Raw genomic sequence first — 23,106 nt, 5'->3', positions numbered from 1 at the left:
AAAAATTGCTAAGGTGGGCTGAGGGTGGACATCGTGTTACGCAGCATATGGGTGCTGGGGGGGTAGGGGGGGAATGGAGATTATGATCTTGCCAAAGTTTGCATATTAGTGATGTCATCTTAACACGGTTGGGCCTAGTACTGCTAGTAATAATTCCAAGTGTAATTTATGCCCAGAAATACATGTTGTTCATGTTGTGTTGATTATATGTGTGTGAGGAATGCAAACATTATTTAAATACATCCATTGTGAAGTCGCTTTTGTGACGCTCAGTTGGTTTATCGTGAGTGAGTGCTTTGCAAATGCTTCACACATTGCCTCTGTGAAAAGCCTGACCGCGCAGTGCCAAGCTGCACATTGATGAGTGCAGGTTATACAGTGTGTGTAATCACCCTCCCCTTCCCACAACGGTATTGGTGGGTTATGCCTTGCTAGGGTATTGCCTCAGCCAATCAGAACGTGCCAGTTCCAACAATTACAAACTAAAATACTGCTAGTTAGCACACTGTTATGACTTTGTTCATGTGATGGGAAATCAGATGGTTAGAGCAATAAAATGATGGCACATTCAGGAATCCCAACACTCATCTACCGAAGAGGGAAGATGGACAGTTGAGGAAAACATGTAATACAATTTGTATAAAAAAAGTAAATGTTAGAATTCCAGGCCATTACTCGCACTGTATAGCAAACAGCATGGTACATCTTACACGTATACATCTTGCCATTAATTTAGCTACACAAATGACATTCTACACAGAATCCCATTAAAGCAGTTACTTTTTTGTATTTAGAGCTATTATATGGATTATGTACACTACTCTTCCCTTAACCAGAGTATGCTTAAAAAAAATGGGGATTCATTTTCTGAACAAATTTCCCACTTTATAGCTACCAAGAAACGTCAACTAGATTAACATGCACTTCCGTACACTTGTATCTAGCCCTGCAAAGGGGAAAATGACTTTCCATTGGTGAGCAAATGTTTTAACACACACAAAGCAGATTTAACAACTTAATTTAGATTACAAATGTATGATTTCTGTAAGGAAAATTATAAGCTACTTACAAAGGATAGACAGCTTCCTGAGTGCAGTGCACGGTGGTGATGTAATCAGGACTTGGATTGTAGAGCATCGTATACCAATCAGACAACATCTTTACTCTGCAGGATTGAATATACAGCCGCCCCACTGGATGACTGACAAGCAAAGTAACTATGGCAGCGACACTACATTCAAATAAAGCAGTGGCATGCTGGAACAATGCACTGGAACTGCAGGCGAAAAGAAAATAGGATTATGAATGAAGCAAATACTCGCCTCAAATAAAGTGTACATGTGTGTGGGGTTTGGGGGAGGCACAACTGGATTTACATGTCACAATGCAAACAAAAGATTATACTGTCGCAAAATGTCAGAGAAAGTTTGACAAATCTGAATTACATTTTAATTTTCTTTCAACTGCCATTTGTTCGGTCTTTGGCTGTTATCCCACCTTATGTGACACCATTTATACAGGTTCTAATTCAATACTCAGCATTATTTTATTCACCATCACCTATCTACTTGAAAATTGGGCCTGGGATGGACAAATCTGTAGCACAGACGATAGAGGGGCAGAAATATCAAATGCCATGGAACACTTTCCGGTGGCACTCATTTGGCTATTTGCCAGGCACGTAAGGAGTTGTGCCAGAGAATTATATATTCTGGGCAAGACTGCAAAGGCAATCTCATCTCAGGACCTTTTATCAAAGAGGATATTTCTCTTCAAGGGTCTGTAGGGGCTGCCTACATCTGTAACATTTATTACACAAAAACGACTGATAATCTGATTGTATTCATGAGAGTAATAAGCCATATAACCGACCTAATGCAAGGTTATTTCAAATGCATTACATCTCATAGCATTTCAGCTGCGTGTTGCTACTACGCATGCTGTTAAAACATTTATAGGAAGGCAAAAATGAAAAGGCGATGAACGTCCAGCAAGTCATTCTCACCTCTAACTGACTGGAATCAGTGTTGGAGTCAATTTTTATTGGTAAGAGCTCTTGAAAGGAGGTGTGGTGGCCTTATAATTTGGCAAAGGGGCATTCCAGAAAGCCCCGCAGTGTGCCAGGCACTTGATCTTCCACAGAGCCCATTAGCAGCTTTAGCACCAATAGTTTTAAATCCATATAGCTTATGGCTTTATTTGATTTGGAGAATGACAGGTTTGGTGACCTGAGAGATTACAAGAACCAAGCATACCTGAACCACCATAGACACTATATTAATATTCTATCATCCTGCTCTTCTCCCTTTTCATATTAACGGGATTTCATAGCAAAAAAACACTGGTAAGAGGGTCTGCAATATTGAAGGACTGGAATAGGGTACATATATTGTATTTTAAAAAAGCATTGTTAAAGTTGTAAAAAGTGAATAATACTTGCACAAGGCATGACAAATTAGACATGCAGCTATCCTACACAATACCAAGACGAACATGCTTCAACGAGGCAACACTCACGGTATTGACAGGTGAAATTGACAAAAGCCTTTTGTAAATGTGAAAGATGCACAAGACTATTTACAGAAAACCGATGATGTTCCTCTCTTTTTACAAAGTGCAATTCAGTCAGACCATAATTGCAGAAATTCAAGTGGTTGATTCTTTAAAAAGATTCCTCACCACATTAGTATGTAACATGATCTTAACAGCTAGGCAAGCATAAACACTTGGTTAGAAAACCGGTTGGACTGTTTTCACAATATGTAAAATCTGATAAAACGTTCAAAACAAAAAATGGAAGTGCGGCGTATTCTCTGTGATACACAGTGTATGATTATTTTAATCTGACCTACATGCCAGAAGTAAGGAAAATGAGAAATGCTGTGCTCAATTTTAGGATTTAACCAAGGTTGCAAGTTCCCGAAGGTAAAGATGCGAGTGCAAACTTTAGTCAATCGGATATCCAACTACTTCGTATTGTACATTAAAAAAATATCACACGGTATGTCAAAGCCAGTCACAATAGAGAATAGGTCGGTTTTCCAAGAACCTTCTGAGTGTTTGTTACACAATTTATAAAATAAAGTATAAAATAAAGTAAATCTAAAAGAGTAGAGCTCCAACCATTTGCTTTTCAGCTGCTTCTTGGTGAAATCCTTTTAGCAGTACCAACAATTTTCATTTTGCTTTCTCAAACTTTCATATTAACAGAACTTTAGGAACCACGATTTCAGATTAAACAAAGAAAGGCATTTGGTGATGAAAGTATCTAAGAATGAGTTTGTGTATTTGCTGCATTCTCTCAACTCCTGGGTTACTATAGAAAATTAATACACACAGCTAGTCAATGGAACATATTTGCTAGACAGAAAACAACAAAGTATCAAGATATCTATGATCTGCTCCGATTTTTCAGCAGCTCTAGGTTGCAATACTGAACTAGTCAAGAACTGGTTACAAAATCCCTGTAATCCAAAGCACTTGCTACCGAAAGAGAACTGAGACCCACCCACTGTTTAAAGGGAAAAACTTGTGTTCATTACAGACAGTGGAGTTAAGATCGTACTCGAACTTTCGTGCCAGAGGATACTAAAACTGCAAGGGCCAAAATCTCAAAACGGTCTGGACATTGTCAGGTCAAGATTTTTGGCTGGCAACAGTTCTCGTAACACAGTCCCCCCTCCCCCCCCCCCTCTCCCAACCTCCCACAATGCTCATAGTGTCTGCAGTGGGATCAGGTGGACTGAGATTTAGGTTTCGGTCAGATTTCAGCATCAAAGAATATTCATAAGGGCCTGAACAATTATATAAGCACAACTAACATTAAAACGACTAGCCTCAGGCAACAGGTACTACTACACTATGGACGGTGTTGTCAGGAAGGAGGGGGCATGAATGTTTCTAAATTCACATTTGAAAACGGTCACTTTGAAAAAATAACTCCAATGCACTGATCTAATCAGGTGTACGGAGGTGAAACGCTTCTGCAAGTTAATGAAATACACTTTTTGCTTTTGAAGGGATGTTATCACATTTTTGCACGTTGGTTGCAAGATGACTTTAAAAAAGAAAGTGTTCTCAAAGTTGTGCAGGTCACCTTCTGTGCATCTTTTCTTTTACTTCAATTTGCCTGTAAATAAATGCCTGCTTCTTATTTAACATCTTTATGAATGTTAGTGCACTGTAAACTGTAGCCCAGTACTGCAATTCACCCTGGGTCATGTAAAGCCCAGGCAGGCCAAAACGCAGCCCCCAGACCGTACTTTGACTATCAATGGATTAGACCATTCATTTTGGAGGTAAGGGACGGTGTCTGCTACATCGTCCGCACAGCAGTGTGATGATTTAGCCACCTTCTTTGTGGAAAAGGTCTGTGCTATTTATCAATCTTTTCCTTCAGTCTCCACTCATTCTATCTCTTCGCCTCTGGGCATTGGGTATCGGCTGACCTTGGCAGCCATCCCTTGTATGTCTCAGGAGGAGTTCACTCGGCTGAGTGGTAAAATTAAAACGGTCTCTCCTGCCGACCCTCTGAGGCCTACGCAGTTCAGGGAGTCACTCTCTATTTTTCGGGCCCCACTCTGTCAAATAGTTAATTCCTCCTACTCGAATGCAACTGTTCCGGTACTATGGAAACAGGCATGGGTATCCCCCATTCTTAAAAAGCCTAAATTGGATTCATCCAAACCTGAAAACTTTAGACCCATTTCTCTCCTCCCTTGGGTGGCTAAGGTTGCAGAGGATAGAAGGAAGTCAGAGGTGCACTCGTAAATGTAATCTTAATGTACACAACTTGTTTAAGGGTGCTACACTACCAATTGTGTTGGCTACACAATAAGTAAAAGGACAAGTATAGTAGATAGAAAATCTACATGTAGTGTGCACTGTTCCTAATGGAAACGCTCCTGTTTTCTAAACAATAAATGACAATAGTACTAAGATCAACTATTCATGTTTCAGTTTATAGATCAGAAAGTTTTTTCAAAATATTTTTGTCTGTTTGTTTTTTTACATCAATTCAAACATGACATCAAAACAAGTGAACAATCACTACATATCAATTGGTATAGAGGGACATGTCAACAATGTGCCTACTCAGTTCTTGAACTCCAATATTATCTTGGATACATCTCAGAATGCGTTTCGATCGGGCCACAGTACGGAGACTGCTCTCCTGGCCACTACTGAGCATCTGCGGTCCATTCTTGATGCTGGTCAAAGTGCGGCACTGATCCTGTTAGATCTCAGTGCAGCCTTTGACACGGTCTTGCATGGCATCCTGCTACAGCGGCTAGAGGAAGCTGGGGTGATCGGGTCGGCTCTGGAATGGTTCAGATCCTTTCTCACCGAAAGATCGTTCCGAATGTCTGCTCCCCCCGTTTCTCTCTCAGGTCCATTCCATTGACCAGGGGGTACCCCAGGGCTCGGCATTGAGCCCTTCGTTGTTCAATCTTTACGTCCAGCCTTTGGCTGCTGTCGCCAGGCAATGGGACCTTGTTATGGTCTCATATGCAGACGATACGCAGCTGGTTGTTACCTTAGCTGAAGGGTCTACCCCGAATGCCTCTAGGTTTAGAGCTGGAATGGCGCCTGTAGCTGAATGGATGGCTACTAACTGCCTGCAACCAAATGCCAACAAAACTGAGGTTTTGTTGGTCGGGAAGAACGCAAGCCTGTGGAGTGAGCATTAGTGGCCAACAGTTCTGGGTGATATACCCACGCCAAAGTCTGTGGTCAAAAATCTTGGGGTGTGGATGGACTCATCCCTCAGCCTTCAGGATCATACCAGGAAAGTGGCTGGCACATGCTTTGGCCTTCTGCGGGGTCTCAAGCCCCTTTTGAAGTTTTTCGATCCCGCTACACGTCAGCTGGTTGTACAGGCGACTATTCTATCTCGCCTGGATTATGCCAGTTCCCTTTTACTTGGAGCAAATAAGTCTGAAATACTTCGGATGCAACGTGTCCAAAATGCTGCAGCCAGAATCTTGGTAGGTCTCCTGCGATTCAGTTCTGCTGCTGGCATTATCCGGAGGCTGCATTGGCTTCCTATGGAGAAGCGCATTCAATTCAAGGCATTGTGCCTATCTTTTAAAATAGTGAAACTTGCTAGCCCTAACTGGTGGAGTAACCTGCTTGCTCCATTTGTCCCCTCCCGCAGACTGTGTTCTGCGGGGCAGCAGCTGGTTGTTGTCCAGAAGGTTAAGCGCAGCCGTGAGGGGGGGGGGGCGGTCCTTTCGTTACCTTGCAGCTAGGTTGTGGAACACTTTGCCTGAACGGATTCGTGGCACAGACTGTCTACTTGCCTTTAGGAAAGCTTTTAAAACCTTTCTCTTTCCTTTAGTTTAGTCTATGATGTTATGGAAGCTGAAATGGTTTCAGGTTGATGTGTGTGTTATACTTCGTAGCTGGAAGCACCGGGACGCCCCTTTGCTGGGGCAGCTTCACGCTATACACGACGCAATAACATAACATAACATCCATGTGTTTATGGATAGGGGAACATTAATTTCAAGTCTTTCACTTCAAAAAGTAGTCTTCCTTAGGGAAATATAGATAACCCTCTAAAATAAGCCACAACTCAAATTTAGCTTAGCACTCAAAACATGAAGAAAGAAGAGGCAAACATTTTATCTTTTTGAAAATATGCTCTTAAACATTTACTTTGGAAAAAGTACCTCAGTCTATAAAAATGTTCCACTGCCCTTTGTAAACACAAACTAATTGAAAGGCTTTCCAAGCTGCAGCGATTAATCAACAAAAATTCAGTAAGCCATTTATACTTTCCATAATGACTTAAAGTTTATGTTATGGAGAACAATTCAAACCTCTTTTTTCCAGAATACCATTCGATGAAGAACCAATGTAAAACCAATGGAAGCATGGCCATAAAACCAAGAAATAGCCAGTCATAAAGCTCTGGGGATTCTTCACAGGGTCGACAAATTTTCAGCTGATCAGTTGTTCTTTGCCCTCTGGGACACACCTACAAATAATTTTTTTTAAACATTTTAGCAGATGGACATTCAGTAACACTTTCTATTAATATACAGTACGGTATATTGCTAAAACATGTTTTTACCAGAAACATATCTATTCATCTAAAGAGCATATGCCCTATTGGTCCAAACTACTAGGTCATTGTTTAAAAATTTATTATAAAACACATTCTTAACATTTGGTGTACATCACTCAGTTTTTTAATGGAGAATTGTAATTTTGTTAACTGAAAAAAAATAAACAGATTGGAGTCTGCAGACCACCACCCATTGGGTCCTTATTTTAAACATAAGCATAAAGTACCTATTGCACCATTGTCTGTCCATCACAAATTGACTCAGCCATTTTGGAAGTACTGCAAATACTCTGTATGCTGTGCCAGGATATATCATATTTGACAGATAGATATCAGGAATAAAGATACCATTTTATTTTTATACACACTCGTTTTTCCTCCCTTGTGTCTGCATTCACTCCTTCGGCCAAGGCCCAGTTCCCACATAATAGGCCATGATTTCCAACCTTATAACTTTAAAGCAGTTTAGGAAATCGGCAAAAAACTGTCAAATATAATAGAGGATGTGGCATAGCTCTGGCATGCCAAGGATTGTACGGATAGGTTTGAGGGTATGGGCAAATGGAGTAGAGAGAGGAAAGAAAGTTGTGATAACTCTTAAATAAAAGACTTTTCTCTCAAATCCATAAAGCAGAATGACACCAAACTTGAAGCACCATTTAAATCTTGGCATGTGACCAGTTTCTTTGCCAGAGTGATGGAGCAAATTACTGGACTGCCCTGATGGAGGTGCTTCTCAGCAAATGTACAAATTTCCTCTGGCCCAACGAACATTCTAGCATTTGCAGGAACCATAGTCACAGCGATTCCCATCAATGCATTGTAAGTTTGACAGACAGCTCTGTCAACATGACGGAGCAATACAGCAAACTTGCCGTGGTTTTTTTTGTTTTTAAAAAGAAAATCCGAAAGTGCCATTTTCTTTTTGAAGAAAAAAAAAAAGAGGCAAACGGTGCCCCCTCCCCTCGCCATGTGAGTTTGCTCCCATGGCAATGGGGGTCACTGAGCACTTTTCAATACACCTTACTGTCAGGTTCTTCTTGGCTGTGACAGGCATTGAAAAACGACGTATGTCCGCCTATCTAAATTAGGTGGGCGGACATGCAGCCAAAACTCTGACAGCCCTTCCTCCATCACAGGGGTTTGACTATGGCAGATACTAAGTAGTCTTCACCGTCATCAAACCAATGGTCTGCCCAATTCTAAATCGGGCAGGCCGACCAGACCATAATCCTGGCAGGGAGCCATTGCAACGGAGTTCCCTTTACGCCAACATTTAAATCAGGACCTTGGTGTGGAACTAGAGCATTACTCAGGAGCGAACCTTTGGTTTGTTGAAAATTCGTTCAGTTGTTTTTGAGAAATCTGTGTTACAAAAAGGTGTAAAGCAGGCTTCAAAGAGTTAATGTCAGTACTACCTGGACAACTTATTCATGGATCCTTGAATACTCTGAAAATAACACATTTGGGGGAAAAAAGAAATCTGATTGGAAAAAGGAGCATTTTTCCCCTTAATATAATGCGGGACTTACAGATCCTTGGAAGAGACAAGGGTCTGGGCAACCTGCTCATCATCCATCAACTGAAAATGTTATTGCAGAGGCCAATGTAGGATGGTAGGACCCACAGTATAGTCCTCAGATAATTGACAAAGGGGCCATAAAAGAGCATTCCTTTAACCCCAAGGGCATGTTTTGGGGGAGAGGGGTTGTAGAAGGGAATATAATGCCAACAATTTCTTTTTTAGAAATGTCCCCTTTTTACGGGTTTTGCAGTTCAAAAGTCATGTACGCATGTCAGCAAATTACTCATTTTTTTTAAAAATTCAAATCTTGGGGAAAAAAGCAAAAAAAATATTAATAAATCACCGCTCAACTACAAGTGACCAATGTGCAGTGAACACTGTGAACCAAGGGTGTTCCCATACACTTGGCCTTCATGGACTTGTCCAGTGCCTTTGATACTGTGTGCAGGGAGAAATTGTGGTTGCTAATGGAGGCCATGGGGTTTGAGGAACCCTTGGTCACCCTGTTGCACAGATTACATGCTGCTACTTCTGTAGCCATAAGATATGGCCCGGGGGTGAAAAAACAAGGCCTATTCCATCAACTGAAGGTGTCCGTCAGGGCTGTAATTTGGCCCCTTTCTTGTTTTTAGTTTATACAAATGGTTTAGAAATTTTTTTATTGGGAAAATGTTCAGACTTCCCTAAAATAAATGGCAAACAAGTACCTTTATTGTCATATGCTGACAATACTGTGTTAATTACTTTAACTGCAAACATTATGCAAGTATGCTTGATTGCTTTTAATGAGTTTATGCAGGATCTAGACCTTAAGGTCAATTTCACAAAATCTTTCGCAATGGTCTGTGGCCCAAGAGGGACCAAAACTCGTAGGTTTGTTGAAGAGAATTTGACTATTGAAAAGGTCCCGAATTTTAACTACTTGGGAAATCTCTTTATCAGAAGCCTGAGTTGGGAAGACCATGAGATCAATAGAGGCACTTTTTCGTTTTACAAGCAAATTAGGACAAAAACCAATTGCCGAATTAAAGACACTGTATAAATCAAAATGCTTGCCTGTGGCGACTTACGGAGCAGGGGTATGGGGATACCATAAATGTGCTCAACTCCAAGTTATGGAGAACAAGTTTTTAAAACGTCTTTTATCAGTACCGATTAGTACTCCAAATATTTTTTGTCACACTAAGTTGGGTATAGAATTTGTGAGTGATATTATCCATGTGTCCCCATTACTCCTATTGGGAAAAATGTGGTCCTCTGAGGATTTGCAGCTTTCAAAAGAAATCCTAAAAGATTGTGTAAAATTGTATCACGCTATGCAGATCCCATGGTTGTTCTATGTAAGGGAAACTCTTTATGAAATTGACCTTGGAAACTTTTAGGATAACCCAGATTCTATTAATTCAGATACAAAGATGGTAATTAAGAATGCATACCGCAACATCTTGGGATCGTCAAAAAATGTAGAACAGCAACTAGATCAGGGAGGTAAATGACAGCACCAATTTTATTTATCGTTTACATTACATACGCAATGGCGTTTTTATCTAACGAGATTTCGATTAAATGCACTGCACTTTTTAGTTGCTTTCCGAAGCAAGGGGGTTGGTGTGAGAGGCTACCCCCATGCCCATGTGATAATGAAGCTCAACAATGCACTTTGTACTTTTCTGCACCCTTTATAAAACCCCAAGAGACCGATTTATTAAACCCATTTTAAAGGAAATTCGACCTTGTAATTTTAAAGAAGGTTATGAGCACTTAAGATCATTACGCACTGCGGCTATCTGCAGTGCTATCCTTCGCTTTACTAGATTAGCACTTTCAATTAGGAATCGCTATTGAAATTATAATTTTTGTTTTGATACCTTGTGTCCTAAATTGAAAGAAATTAAAAGTTAGGAAACTGATAGTTTATCAATCTATAGGAAACTTTTAAATTGGTTCTTTTACCTGACAGAACATGGTAACATGCAACTAAAGTGGGTTAAATTAAGTTGGATAGTGTGAGAGGCTAACCAATTTATATATGAGATATTATAATATAAAAATGCACAATGCACTTTATACCTGTTAGCTTGTGTTTTTTAGATGTTTTTATTCGAATGGTAATTTTTATATTGGTCTCTTTTGTTCTCAGGATATCCTAATATGCAACTGAAGTGTGTTAAATTAAGTTGGATAGTGTGAGAGGCTAACCAACTTATGTATGAGGTTATAAATTAAAAGGGCACAGTGCACTTTTAGATGTTTTTAATGAAGTATGGCTTTTCTGATAGAACAAAATGCCTATTGATATTGTGCTTATGATTTCCTGTATGATATGCGTCTGAACCTTTGGATTTGAAAAACCATTTGTAAATTTGTTGGTTAAAAATGTATACTTTTATGATTCTTTTGAATCGAATAAAGTTATTTATGATGATGAACACTGTGAACCTGAGCCACCTAAGGGCCTGCAATAGGCTAGGCCTTAAAGCCTGCTATGTGTGGTCAAATGTTGTGCACAGATGGTTGTTTGGCTCAGGGCCAGAACGGCCCTCGCTTATGGTCAAACCCTGCTCCCAAAGTCCACTACACATGGCCAAAAGCCCAGTACAACTGGTTCGCTGGCAGGGCCAGCAAAGGTCTTGGCTTATAGGTAGACTCTGCACCCGGAGCCCCCGAAATACGGCCAAATGCCCAGCACAACTTGTTTGCTGGCAGACAGCCTTCTCGGGAGCGTTCTGTGCATTGACAAAGGCTGCACACAATTGGTTCAGTTATGGTGAAATTGGGCACTAATAAAATTCTATGCACTACATATTTCACAGCAGGTCTTTGGATAGGAAGGTCCTCTACATGGTAAACAGATGTGTACTCCGGCTGCCTGAGTGCATGAGAAACTGGTCTCCTGACTTTTTGTTTGGGCCTGAAATCACGATAAAATAGCATGCGTGCAGGTGCCTAGGACAGCCCGTAGTAAGGCAAAGTCAAGAACTTGTTCTGTGCACTCATGAACAAGAATGGAATACAATCCATATCATAGGGGTCGTCACCTAAGGTGTGGTGGCAGTCTACTGAGTTTTTGTGAATCATTAGTGTAACCAGACCTTTTTTCTGTGTCAAGTAAAGTGTGACACAGAGAAGGCAAACATGGAGCATTGCAGAGAACAAAAAAAACAAGAGACTGCAAACTCTGAACAATCTGCTACATTAATTTAAGAATTTTACCTGGGTGAACTCAAGTCAGTGAAAGACTCTGAAGTGATTTATTTATCTAGTCAGTGGGCTAATCAACAGTGAACTGTGCCTAATTAAAGCCTCTACCCATTCCACATACCAGTGACAATACACATAAGCGAACTCCTACAGTGGGGAGAGGGCAGTGCGAGGTGTGTAGCACCTGAGGATCATAAATAAGATTACAATATTGTACCCGAATCATTTACTGAAGTAGTATTTCGTTATGCTTTGAGATTAGAATACTTTCTTTTAGCTAAAAGATAAGAACTAGGCTGGACAATATGCTATTGTGTCTGTTTGTTGAGTTCTGAGGTCTTGTCCTCCACACTAACTTCCTAGAAGCCAGGTTTGCGGGATCTCTAAATAGACGGGAGGTGCTACTCCATTCATGGGAAAGTCATTGATTTTGCTAACCTTCTCTCCCAGCAAGCCGCCCACCTTTTTCTAAATGACCCTCTTGCTGTACTTGAATATCGTGCAATCGATTTGACTTTAGATAGGGCATTAAGTTTTACTCTAGTACTTCAAGAATCTGTTACCTAATCATTAATTTATATTTTCCATTCATACAACCTCTGATTAGGCCCCAACATGAAGAGAAATTGTTCACATAAGGACCCCGAGAGGTGGGCACTTTCCCCTGCTTCATTGTATGCATTTTCACATTTCATAAAATATAGAAACAGGTTTGATATAAGTCACAGCAGTATTAGATATTGTAAAACAGAGTACTCACCCCACATTCTCCGTATATTGCTGTGCCATTCACGTCAATCACCGTCTTTCCACAGTAAAGCCCAAGGCATGCTGGATACATTTCGACGGCTAACAGAGGGAACAAAATAATATTATTTGTGATCCTCACAATCATAGACATAGAATATCAAAGATCGGCGTCTGTCCAGATTTAAACATTCAACAAAACAACACAATTCTTTAAAATGGTTAAAGGTAGTCCCAGAGGAATTCCTACATCACTTAATTAGGAAATGTGAAAATAGCTTTAACGTTTGTTTGAATGAGACAGCTGAAAACTCAGAAATAATTAAAAAATGTAAGGTAATTACCTCACAAATTAAAGCCAGTTTGTGGGTAGAAGTTAAAAACCCGAAAGAAAAATTAAAGGCTGGTTTGACACAGCCTGTACTAAGGCTTATTCCAACCTCAAGTATGCCTTAAGTGAAACCAATAAGGATAGGACCCTAATTAGAGACCTACGAAGGTATACGATTCGATTCAAATAACTTTATTTCGATTCCACAAGGAAATCATAAAAGTATACATCAATTTAAAAACAAAACAATTAATCTACCATAAAATCACAATACATATTTGGAGGATAAAAACCATAGTACAGCTTAAAACTAAATACCATGAACATTCAATATCTATTTCTGATCATCAGAGCTGATCTAATAAAATTCAATACAGCATTACAGGTGTTTGCAGTTGACAGAGATAACAAGAATTCATAAGCTTCTTTGTAATAGCACGTTCCAAGAGATAATAATAATGGTCTGATAAAGGTGTTTCTTGGGACCTTATACAAGGTACAAAAGAGAAAAAGGTGGAGAGTATTTTGCGAAACCTTATTATTACAAGGGCAACAAGGTAACTTCTCCCACCAACCCCCCTGCTTTGGAAAAGCAAAGAGGAAGTGTAAGGTGCCAAGGCGAAATCTTGTAAGATAAAAGCGCCATTGCGTGTTCATAATATATGACAGATAAAAGGGTTGAACTAGCCTTTCCCGTATCCGTGATACATGATAATTTGTCTTTAAAGAACCCAGTTTAACACTATAGGCATTTTTAATAACTTCCTTAGCATCCTTACTAAGCATATCAGGATTTGTAAACATATTTCCCAACCCTATCTTATAGAGGGTCTCCCTGACATATCGTAGCCATGGGATTTCCCTGTAATGCTCAAGTTTAAGGCAAACTTGAAGGATATCTTTAGTTAATTTCAGTTCATCAGATTGCCAAACTTTAGACCATAATATTAAAGGTGCAACGTGAATAATATCGCTTACAAACTCAATTCCAACCTCTCCGTGGCAGAATATGTTAGATGTGCCCGATGGGACAGATAGTAAGCGTTTTAGAAACTTATTCTCCATAATCTGTATTTTTTCACAATTTTGTGACCCCCAAACACCAGCACCATAGGTCAGAGCAGAAACACATTTAGCTTTATATAAAGATGTTATTTCAGCTATACGTCGTCGTCCTAATTTACTAGCAAAGCGAAAGAGAGCTTCAATTGACTGTGTAACCTTTTGAACCCTAGCTGACAACAAAGGTTCCCAGTTCAATTTTTTGTTAAAAAGGTTTCCCAGATATTTGAAGTTATCAACTTTCTCTATATTGGAGTTCCTCACCCTGTATTTGCGAATTTTTACATTTTTCGAACCGCAAGTCATGGCAAAAGATTTAGTAAAGTTGACCCCTAAATCTAATTTTCCCATAAACATATCAAAAGCATTCAGACAAATCTGCATGCTATTGGGAGTAAGGGCCATTAGGACAGTGTCATCTGCATATGACAACATTGGGATTCTTTTACCGTTTATCTTCGGAAAATCAGCACCAGTTTCTAATAGAAAGCCCTCTAGACCATTCATATAAACCAAAAATAGAAAAGGGGCTAAAATACATCCCTGTCGGACGCCTTCGGTGGATAATATAGGTCTTGTTTTCTCTCCTCCAGGGCCATATCTAATTCTGACCATTGTAGCAGTATGCAACCTGCGGAGCAAAGTAACCAAAGGCTCCTCGAACCCCATAGAGTCCATCATACGCCACAATTTATCCCCGCATACCGTATCAAATGCACTGGACAAGTCCATAAATGCCAAGTGAATAGAACTATTCTTTGCACCCATGTACTTGCCCATGATCAGTGCTAGATTCAAGCACTGCTCAGTAGTTCCTTTCCCCCTCCTAAAACCATATTGGGATTCTACAATAACCCCCGCCGACTCTGCCCACAATTCTAGACGCGCCAATATTACCCTACCCATTAACTTGCATGATGTGTCAATTAATGATATTGGTCTATAGCAACGTGGGTCAGACTTATCACCCTTTTTGAAAATAGGCACCAAAACTGCCTCTTTCCAGGAGGTCGGAATGGGCCCCAGCACTAATGCCTTAAAAACATTCAGAAGTAATGGGGACCAGACCTCCAGATTATGTTTAAAAAGGTCTAAGGGTACTGCATCAGGGCCAGGGGCCTTTAAAGCCGCCCCCTTAGTCAAAGCCAGCTCCACTTCCGAGAGCGTTAATGAGTCACTAAGTATCTTTGCTGATTCCATGTTAACATTACAGTATTCATCCTCTCCCGTGGTAGCAGTCTGTAGTTTCTCCTTGGGATTGAAGATTTTACTATAATGAGCTACCCAGGAGTCTTCAAGTATATGCACTCGATTGGTATTTTCTTCCCCTGTTTTTAAAAAAGGCCTATTTATTATTTCCCAAAAAAGTCCATTATCCCTTAGATCAACCGCTTTATCCAGGTCTTCCCATGCTTTTGTCCTCAAATAATTTTTCCTCTTTCTAATTGCCCCCCTGTATCTTTTCCTAGCCAATATAACCATGTCTCTATCTCGTGGGTCATGGCGTAATGCCTTAGTTAAATTTGTTTGAGCTGAAGAACATTCAGCATCAAACCATTTAGGCCCTCGTGTTGATTCCTCCCCCCTATTTTTACAAGAAGATGAGTAGCCACATTACCCATTAATATTTCGAAATTCTTAATTATTTATTTATTTATTTATTTATTTTTTAATATTTATAAAGCGCTACTTATACCCGTGGGCGTCAAGGCGCTAAAACCAATATTGACTATGGAAATGTGAGAGCATATGTTGGATAGAGCAGATATGACGGTATGGGAAAGAGATTACTGAGAGAACAGCCAGGTTTTCAAGAGTTTACGGAACCGGAGCAGTGTGACACTTTGTCTGATATTGAGAGGCAAGGTGTTCCAGAGTCTGGGGGCCGCCACCAAAAAGCGTCAGTCACCCCAGGAGACTGTTTTGGTGCGAGGGACAACCAGTTCGCTGAGAGTGGCAGATCGTAGAACTCTTGTGGGTTTGTAGGACTGTAGTTGATCTCTTAGGAAATGTGGTCCTTGATTATTGATTGATTTGAAAACTATGCAGAGTGCTTTGAACTGAATTCTTTTTTGTACCGTCAGCCAATGAAGGTCTTTTATGTTTTTGGAGATGGGTTCAAACTTTGTTTTGCCGGTAAGGAGACGAGCTGCTGCATTTTGTATAGTTTGAAGTTTTGCAATTACTCTGATTTGAGCATTGAGAAATAAACCATTACAGTAATCCAGGGATGAGAGGACGAGGGCAGAAACCAGTGTCTTCAAGGCGGAGTCAGGAAGAAAAGGGCGTATTTTGCGGATCATTTTTAATTTCATGTGCGCTGTAGATACTGTTTTATTAGCATGATTCATGAAATTAAGTCCATCATCAAATGTGACCCCCAAGTTCCTGACCTTCGAGGCCGGCGTAGGAGGAGTACCGAAGGTCTCTGGCCACCAGCAGGTGGACCAGGCTGGGGAGAGTGGACCAAAGATGAGTACCTCGGTTTTTTCTGAGTTCAGCTTTAAGCAGTTTGTCGCCATCCAATCTCCTATGTCTAGGAGCCCTTTCTTAAATTTTTCAGCTACTTGCTCTCCGTCGCCTTTAATCGCCAACACTAGTTGGGTGTCGTCGGCGTACGAGGTAAGGCTCATCCCATGTGCTTTGATGGTTTTAGCTAGGTCCGACACATAGATGTTAAAAAGTGTCGGACTGAGGGATGAGCCTTGAGGAACTCCGCAGGGGGCAGAGAGTTGAGCTGATTGGAAGGGTCCCAGAATAACAGCCTGCGTTCTTTTGGCAAGGAAGGAAGCTATTAGATTTTTGGCAGTGTGGCAAATGCCAAGTCCTTGGACACGGTCGACCAAGGTGTTGTGGTCGACCGTGTCGAAAGCCGCCGATAAATCTAGCAGAACCAGTATGGCAGTGCCACCCTGGTCCCTGATGACCCTGATATCATCAGCAGCTTTGATCAAGGCTGTCTCGGTCCCGTGATGTTTTCGGAACCCGAACTGCGTGTTGTCGAGCAGCTGATGTTCTTCGATAAACTCAGAAATCTGGGTATTCATAATTTTTTCAATCGTCTTAGCCATGAAGGGTAGACTGGCAATTGGTCGATAGTTTTTTAACTCACTTTTGTCCAGTGAGGGTTTTTTTAACAGAGGTTTTAGTAAAGTGTTTTTGAGAGGATCCGGATAATTGCCTGACTGCAATATTAAATTGCAGACCTGTGTGAGTGCCGGTATGATCACATCCATGACTGGTCTGAGTACAGATAGAGGGCAAGGATCCAGGGGTGAACCTGATTTGATGGTTGATAGTGTGTTTTTTATTTGGTCCTGCGTGACTGGTTGGAAGCAAGGGAAGGTATTAGCTGGAGGGGGGGTTACTGTTACTGTTATTGTCCGTGCTAGGGCCATAACTTGTCAGATGTATTTTTAAATACATTGTGTGGTCTGGATCAGAAATAGGTGATAGACAAGATTCTATCTGAATCGGGTTTTCCTTAAAAATATCCATTTCCAATTGCCTGACAGGTACTTTGTTCCACTTTAGAGTGACGCCCTGATTCTGACTGTATACTATAGGTTGTTCCGGACCCAATTTTCTTTCAAGAACCATGTTAAAGCTCAGAATTAGGGGATTATGGTCACTGGCTGGGTTCGCCTCAATTTTAAAGTCCTTCAAGAAGTGGAAAAACCCCCTAGATACCATTGCAAAATCGATTGTACTCGTTCTGCCCCCTGTGCCTTGAAAGGTAGGTATATTCACAGTACCTGAAAAGCTGGGCATATCCAGGATACATAAATCATTGTTCATGACAATACTATTTAGAGCCTCCCCTTGTTTGGTATGAGTAAAATGGGCCATAGGTTGGTCATTTAGATCCATCAGACCACACGCCCTGGACCCACTGAACTTACATAACTCACAATTAAAATCGCCTGACCATATGATGGAAAGAGGGAAGACCCTATTTGTCACCTTAGCAATCTCTACCTGTAGGTTATCAATAATTACGGTTTCATTGGGATCAAATATATTATAGTACCAATTAATAAGAACAGTTTCAGGAAATAGATCCTTAATGATAAGTAATTGGTACCAAGGTGATTCCACCACTCTGTAAACATATCTTAGATTATGCTTTACAGAGATTGCGGTCATAAGCCCACCCTTAGCTCGTCCTGATTGCGATGGTATTGCAGGAACATTAAACATTTGAAAACCATCCAGACTCTGGTCCACAGTACTCCATGTCTCCTGTAAACAGACTATGTCAAAAGAATCTACGTATTCTACCCAAACCGGATCCTCCAATCTTTGCCCAAGGCCCGCAATATTCCAGGAAATTATACGGAAACAGCTAACCTCCTCCCGATTACCCTCCTTTACCAGTTGTGTTTTAGTTATAGAATGAGCTGGCTCACACCCATCTACAATATTTCTTGTACCATTAATTCCCACATCAACAACCTCATGAGTAATTATATCATTATTTCCCACAACAACATCATCCTGAGCATTTATAACTCTAAGAGTACATATGCTATCCCCACACCTTCGATCTAATTTTGAGTTTACATTTGATTTGTACAAAAGTCCCATACTCCCTTGAACAGAATCATTCCCATCATTACCATAATTTACAAGATCATTGTTTTCTTCAAAGTGGGTTTGACAATTTTCACTAGCCCAGAAATTCTCTACACGATTTATATTATCATTGGTTGTTATTTTCATTTCACTGCACAGAGTAAGATGGTGATGGGACGGCACCAACCTAGGCATAGCATCCTCAACCGGAGAAGAAAAGGTAAACTTATTGTTCCAGGGTGATAAGCTTTGTTGAGAAATTGGATTCAGTCAGTCCTTTAAGTTCATTGGGGTCAGTGGGTGGAACATATTTGATAATGGAATGTTCCAAAAGTCCTTCGGATTTGTAGGATGGTAATTATTTGACCTAGGGTACATATTAGGGTGATTTACCAAAGGAAAAAAGTTAACATTTCTATTAGGGTAGGTAGAGTTAGGTTTATTTCTAAATTGTTTCTGATGGTAAGGGGAGTCCAAACCATATCTATACCGGGGTTTATTTGAAGAAAACATCATGTTTTCCAGATAGAAATATGTCAGATTCCGTGTTGACACTCCTCCATCATTACTACCCACAAACCAATCACTTATATAGGATACCACCCTATGGTCCCTGAAATTGACTATGATCAAATCACCCTCTATATCCTTAGGACGAATGCCGACCCATTGACACCTTCTAACTGAGACAATGTCTCCATTCAAATGTACAGGTAGTGGTCTATTCAGACGCAACCAATGAATCACTTTGTTTTTTAAACTAATATTCGATTCCACAGTTCCCTCCGGGACAGCAGGAACGCCTGTTAAAATAATGACAAAATCAAAAGACTCCGGCGGCAGATCTACTGTATCTTTATAATGTAATTTACCTCTGTTAGGATGATTTGTTTGGGAAGCAGGTATTTTGTTGATTTGAGCAGGCCTCGAAACCACTGAAGGGATCTTTTCTTTGGTTGTGGTTTTCAAGGCTATAGTCACAGGTATGCCTGATGCAGTAGTGGGGTTTTTATTAGCAGGTACATTATTTGGTTTCTTAGGGGGATTATGTTGTCTAATTTGATTATTTGAGGTTTTGTTTTCAGTAACGGTAACTGGGGTGATTAAAGTTGGTTTCTCTGGGGGCGTAGGCTGAGGAAGAAGGCAATCTAGTTTTTTATCCAGCCTTTTAAGCCTTTCGACAAGAGGAAGAATAAGAGCCTTTAAGAGTTTTTCAACAGCATCCAGAAGCCCATCATTAGGAATGCTTTTATGTCCCATATCTACATTCCTTTGTATTACTTCTGTCTCCTCTGTAAGCTTTTCCCCCACGTCCTCTGACAGGGTTTCTTTGGGGGCTGTTACCTGTGGCGGCTTCCACGGGTTGGCAGACCCACTTTTATTTTTCCCTCCCTTCTTCCGTCTCTTCCTAGCTGGGGAAGATACACCACCTTTAGACTTTTGGTCATCATGTGCACTAGTTGTTGTAATAGTAGGCTGAGAAGCAAGCAAGGTGATGACCTCAGTTTGTATCTTCAGGGGGGGAGGTAAGGTATTACTATTAGAGTGGGGAACAGGCTCCAAGGGCAGAGGGGTATTAAGATCTATAAGGTTATTTGATATTACCGTGGACAAGTCACTTGGACCTTCCACTGCCATATCCAGAACCCCCAGCAATGGCGGACTTTCCTGAAAAATTAAAGGTATACTATCTGTGTTAAATAACTCCGCATCCATCTCAGCCTGTTCTGAGGTGCATACAGGAGACTTCGCTTTGCTAGGGGGAGGAATCCTCTTAAGATTCTCAATTGAGAGGCGTCGTTCGGCCCTCCTTTCCGCTAGAGCTAACTCTCGGTCAATTTCCTTAGTTGCTTTAGCAAAATATTTATCAAGGGGGCCGAGTATAGAGATACTCACGCGATCAGGGAGGGAATTAGGAGTTGAACTAGACATTTTTAGGATAAGTATATAATAAAATATATAATAAATGATAGTGTTTAGGCAACATTAACCAATAAGGGTAACAAACAAACAACCTCGTATAGTAATGACAACTAAACCTAGAAATATACGAGGGTATCAACCCAATGTTAAATCATGATTACAAGGCCACATCCAATAGTGAACTTATCAGAGGGGGGGGCCAGCCCGGCCTCCTCCGGCCCCTGACAGCCACAGACGGTCCCGCCCTTGTCCCGGGCTTCTCCCGGCGCGCTCCCGCGCAGCGATAATAGGGGGTTGTTTATGTTGGGTAATTGGTTGGTGGGTGTGGCGTCACGATCAGGGAGAGCGGCCCAGGTGGCAACAATCAGGGCTAGCAGGGACTCCTGGGAAATGGAGTCCCAAGCCCGCCGCTCGCAGCCCTGCTCCACAGCTCTCTGCCACAACAGCCTCCTCAATGGCCCCTCTCCTTCAGTCCAAGAGTCCAGGGGTGTTTCTGGCCGCGATGCGGGACCCGCGAAGCGGGTTCCGCGAGGTGTGGCGAAGCGGCACAACTCCACAGAGAGCAAACAGGATCCCAATCAGATGCGAGGTATTCAGCGTCCCGCCTGACTACTGAAGACAGAGGTCTTTATGGTCGTTGGTGGGTGTGGCGTCTTGAGCAGGGAGAGCGGCCCAGGTGGCAACAATCAGGGCTAGCAGGGACTCCTGGGAAATGGAGTCCCAAGCCCACCGCTCGCAGCCCTGCTCCACAGCTCTCTGCCACAACAGCCTCCTCAATGGCCCCTCTCCTTCAGTCCAAGAGTCCAGGGGTGTTTCTGGCCGTGATGCGGGACCCGCGAAGCGGGTTCCGCGAGGTGTGGCGAAGCGGCACGAGTCCACAGAGAGCAAACAGGATCCCAATCAGATGCGAGGTATTCAGTGTCCCGCCTGACTACTGAAGACAGAGGTCTTTATGGTCATTGGTGGGTGTGGCGTCACGAGCAGGGAGAGCGGCCCAGGTGGCAACAATCAGGGCTAGCAGGGACTCCTAGGAAATGGAGTCCCAAGCCCGCCGCTCGCAGCCCTGCTCCACAGCTCTCTCCCACGGCCCCTCTCCTTCAGTCCAAGAGTCCACGGGTGTTTCTGGCCGCGATGCGGGACCCGTGCAGCGGGTTCCGTGAGGTGTGGCGAAGCGGCACGAGTCCACAGAGAGCAAACAGGATCCCAATCAGATGCGAGGTATTCAGCGTCCCGCCTGACTACTGAAGACAGAGGACTTTATGGTCGTTGGTGGGTGTGGCGTCACGAGCAGGGAGAGCGGCCCAGGTGGCAACAATCAGGGCTAGCAGGGACTCCTGGGAAATGGAGTCCCAAGCCCGCCGCTCGCAGCCCTGCTCCACAGCTCTCTCCCACAACAGCCTCCTCAATGGCCCCTCTCCTTCAGTCCAAGAGTCCAGGGGTGTTTCTGGCCGCGATGCGGGACCCGCGAAGCGGGTTCCGAGAGGTGTGGCGAAGCGGCACGAGTCCACAGAGAGCAAACAGGATCCCAATCAGATGCGAGGTATTCAGCGTAAGGTATACAAGAAAGCTCTAAAAAAGAGAAAGGATGTACTGAAAAAGGAAGCTTGGGACTCACTGTGTGAGGCCTCTCAAAGCCGAGATTCGGCGGCCTTCTGGAAGGCAGTAAACGCCCTGTTTTTTAATGTTAACTCCAAGGCGAGGATAGAGATAGCCATCGCTGAGACCGAATGGGTCAGGTTTTTTTAAACTTTGTATAGTGTACCATCCTTGGAGGGGCAAATGCCTAGCGAGTATGTAGAGGAGGAAGAGATCATGTTCTCCAATAACAAAATAAACATGAATATCACTATTGAGGAAGTGATATTGGGCATTAAAGCTAGCTTGGGAGGAAAGGTGCCGGGCCCTGATGGGGTACCGGTTGACCTCTTCAAGAATAACATGGATTTATGGGCCCCACTCCTCACACAACTGTTTAATGCTACTTGCTCAGATGGTTTGGTATCGACTTGGTTTGAGTCTATTATTATACCCATTTTTAAAAAGGGCGATAGCACGCGCAACTAGTTCTATCGCCCTATATCTTTCTAGACTCAACCATTAAAATCCTGGGTAGATTTATTTTAAATAGGCTACAACCTGGACTGATGAGCACGCCATAATTAGTGACCTCCAATACGGTTTCAGGAAAGGCCTCGGCACAGTTGATCAGGGCCTCCTTAACTTGCATATTCTCTTAGAGAAGTACGCTAAAGCTAAGGGTAGTCGGATGTTTTTAACTTTTGTGGATTTGTCATCCGCTTTTGATTGTGTTACCCATAGCAAGTTATGGCTGATACTGGAACGTTTGGGGGTCGAGGAAAATATTATAATATTCCTTAGGAATCTTTACAAGGGGGCAAAGGCTTCTATAAGATTTGGTAAAAATGGTGAGTGTACTAAGACATTTAAGATAGCTAGAGGAGTCCGGCAAGGATGTGTCCTTGCCCCTTTTTTATTTACCATCTATATCAACGACTTAGAAAGAACGTTACTGCACGAATGTCGGGATATGCCTCTGGCATCAAATCGTTTAATACCCGCATTATTATATGCAGACGATGCGGTATTGATGGCTAGGACTCCGCAGGCAATGCAAACAATGGTAACATCTTTTACAAATTTTATGACCAC

General features: G+C 41.9%; 1 protein-coding gene across 1 annotated transcript in view; it reads right to left on the bottom strand.

Moving 5' to 3' along the window:
• JKAMP (JNK1/MAPK8 associated membrane protein) overlaps positions 1-23,106 on the bottom strand; it is a 62,666-nt gene that overhangs the window by 37,270 nt on the left and 2,290 nt on the right. Inside the window, exons 2-4 of the mRNA XM_086938207.1 lie at positions 12,559-12,647; positions 6,825-6,982; positions 1,070-1,276 (exon numbers count right to left, since the gene is read on the bottom strand). Coding sequence (XP_086794333.1) covers positions 1,070-1,276; positions 6,825-6,982; positions 12,559-12,647 — 454 coding nt within the window. The remainder of the gene's footprint in view (positions 1-1,069; positions 1,277-6,824; positions 6,983-12,558; positions 12,648-23,106) is intronic.

The sequence above is a fragment of the Lissotriton vulgaris genome, chromosome 9 (genome assembly GCF_964263255.1).
Source record: "Lissotriton vulgaris chromosome 9, aLisVul1.2, whole genome shotgun sequence".
In the NCBI taxonomy this organism is placed as follows: domain Eukaryota; kingdom Metazoa; phylum Chordata; class Amphibia; order Caudata; family Salamandridae; genus Lissotriton; species Lissotriton vulgaris.
The sequence above is the reverse complement of the archived record's forward strand: the minus strand, read 5'-3'. Positions and strand labels throughout refer to the sequence as shown.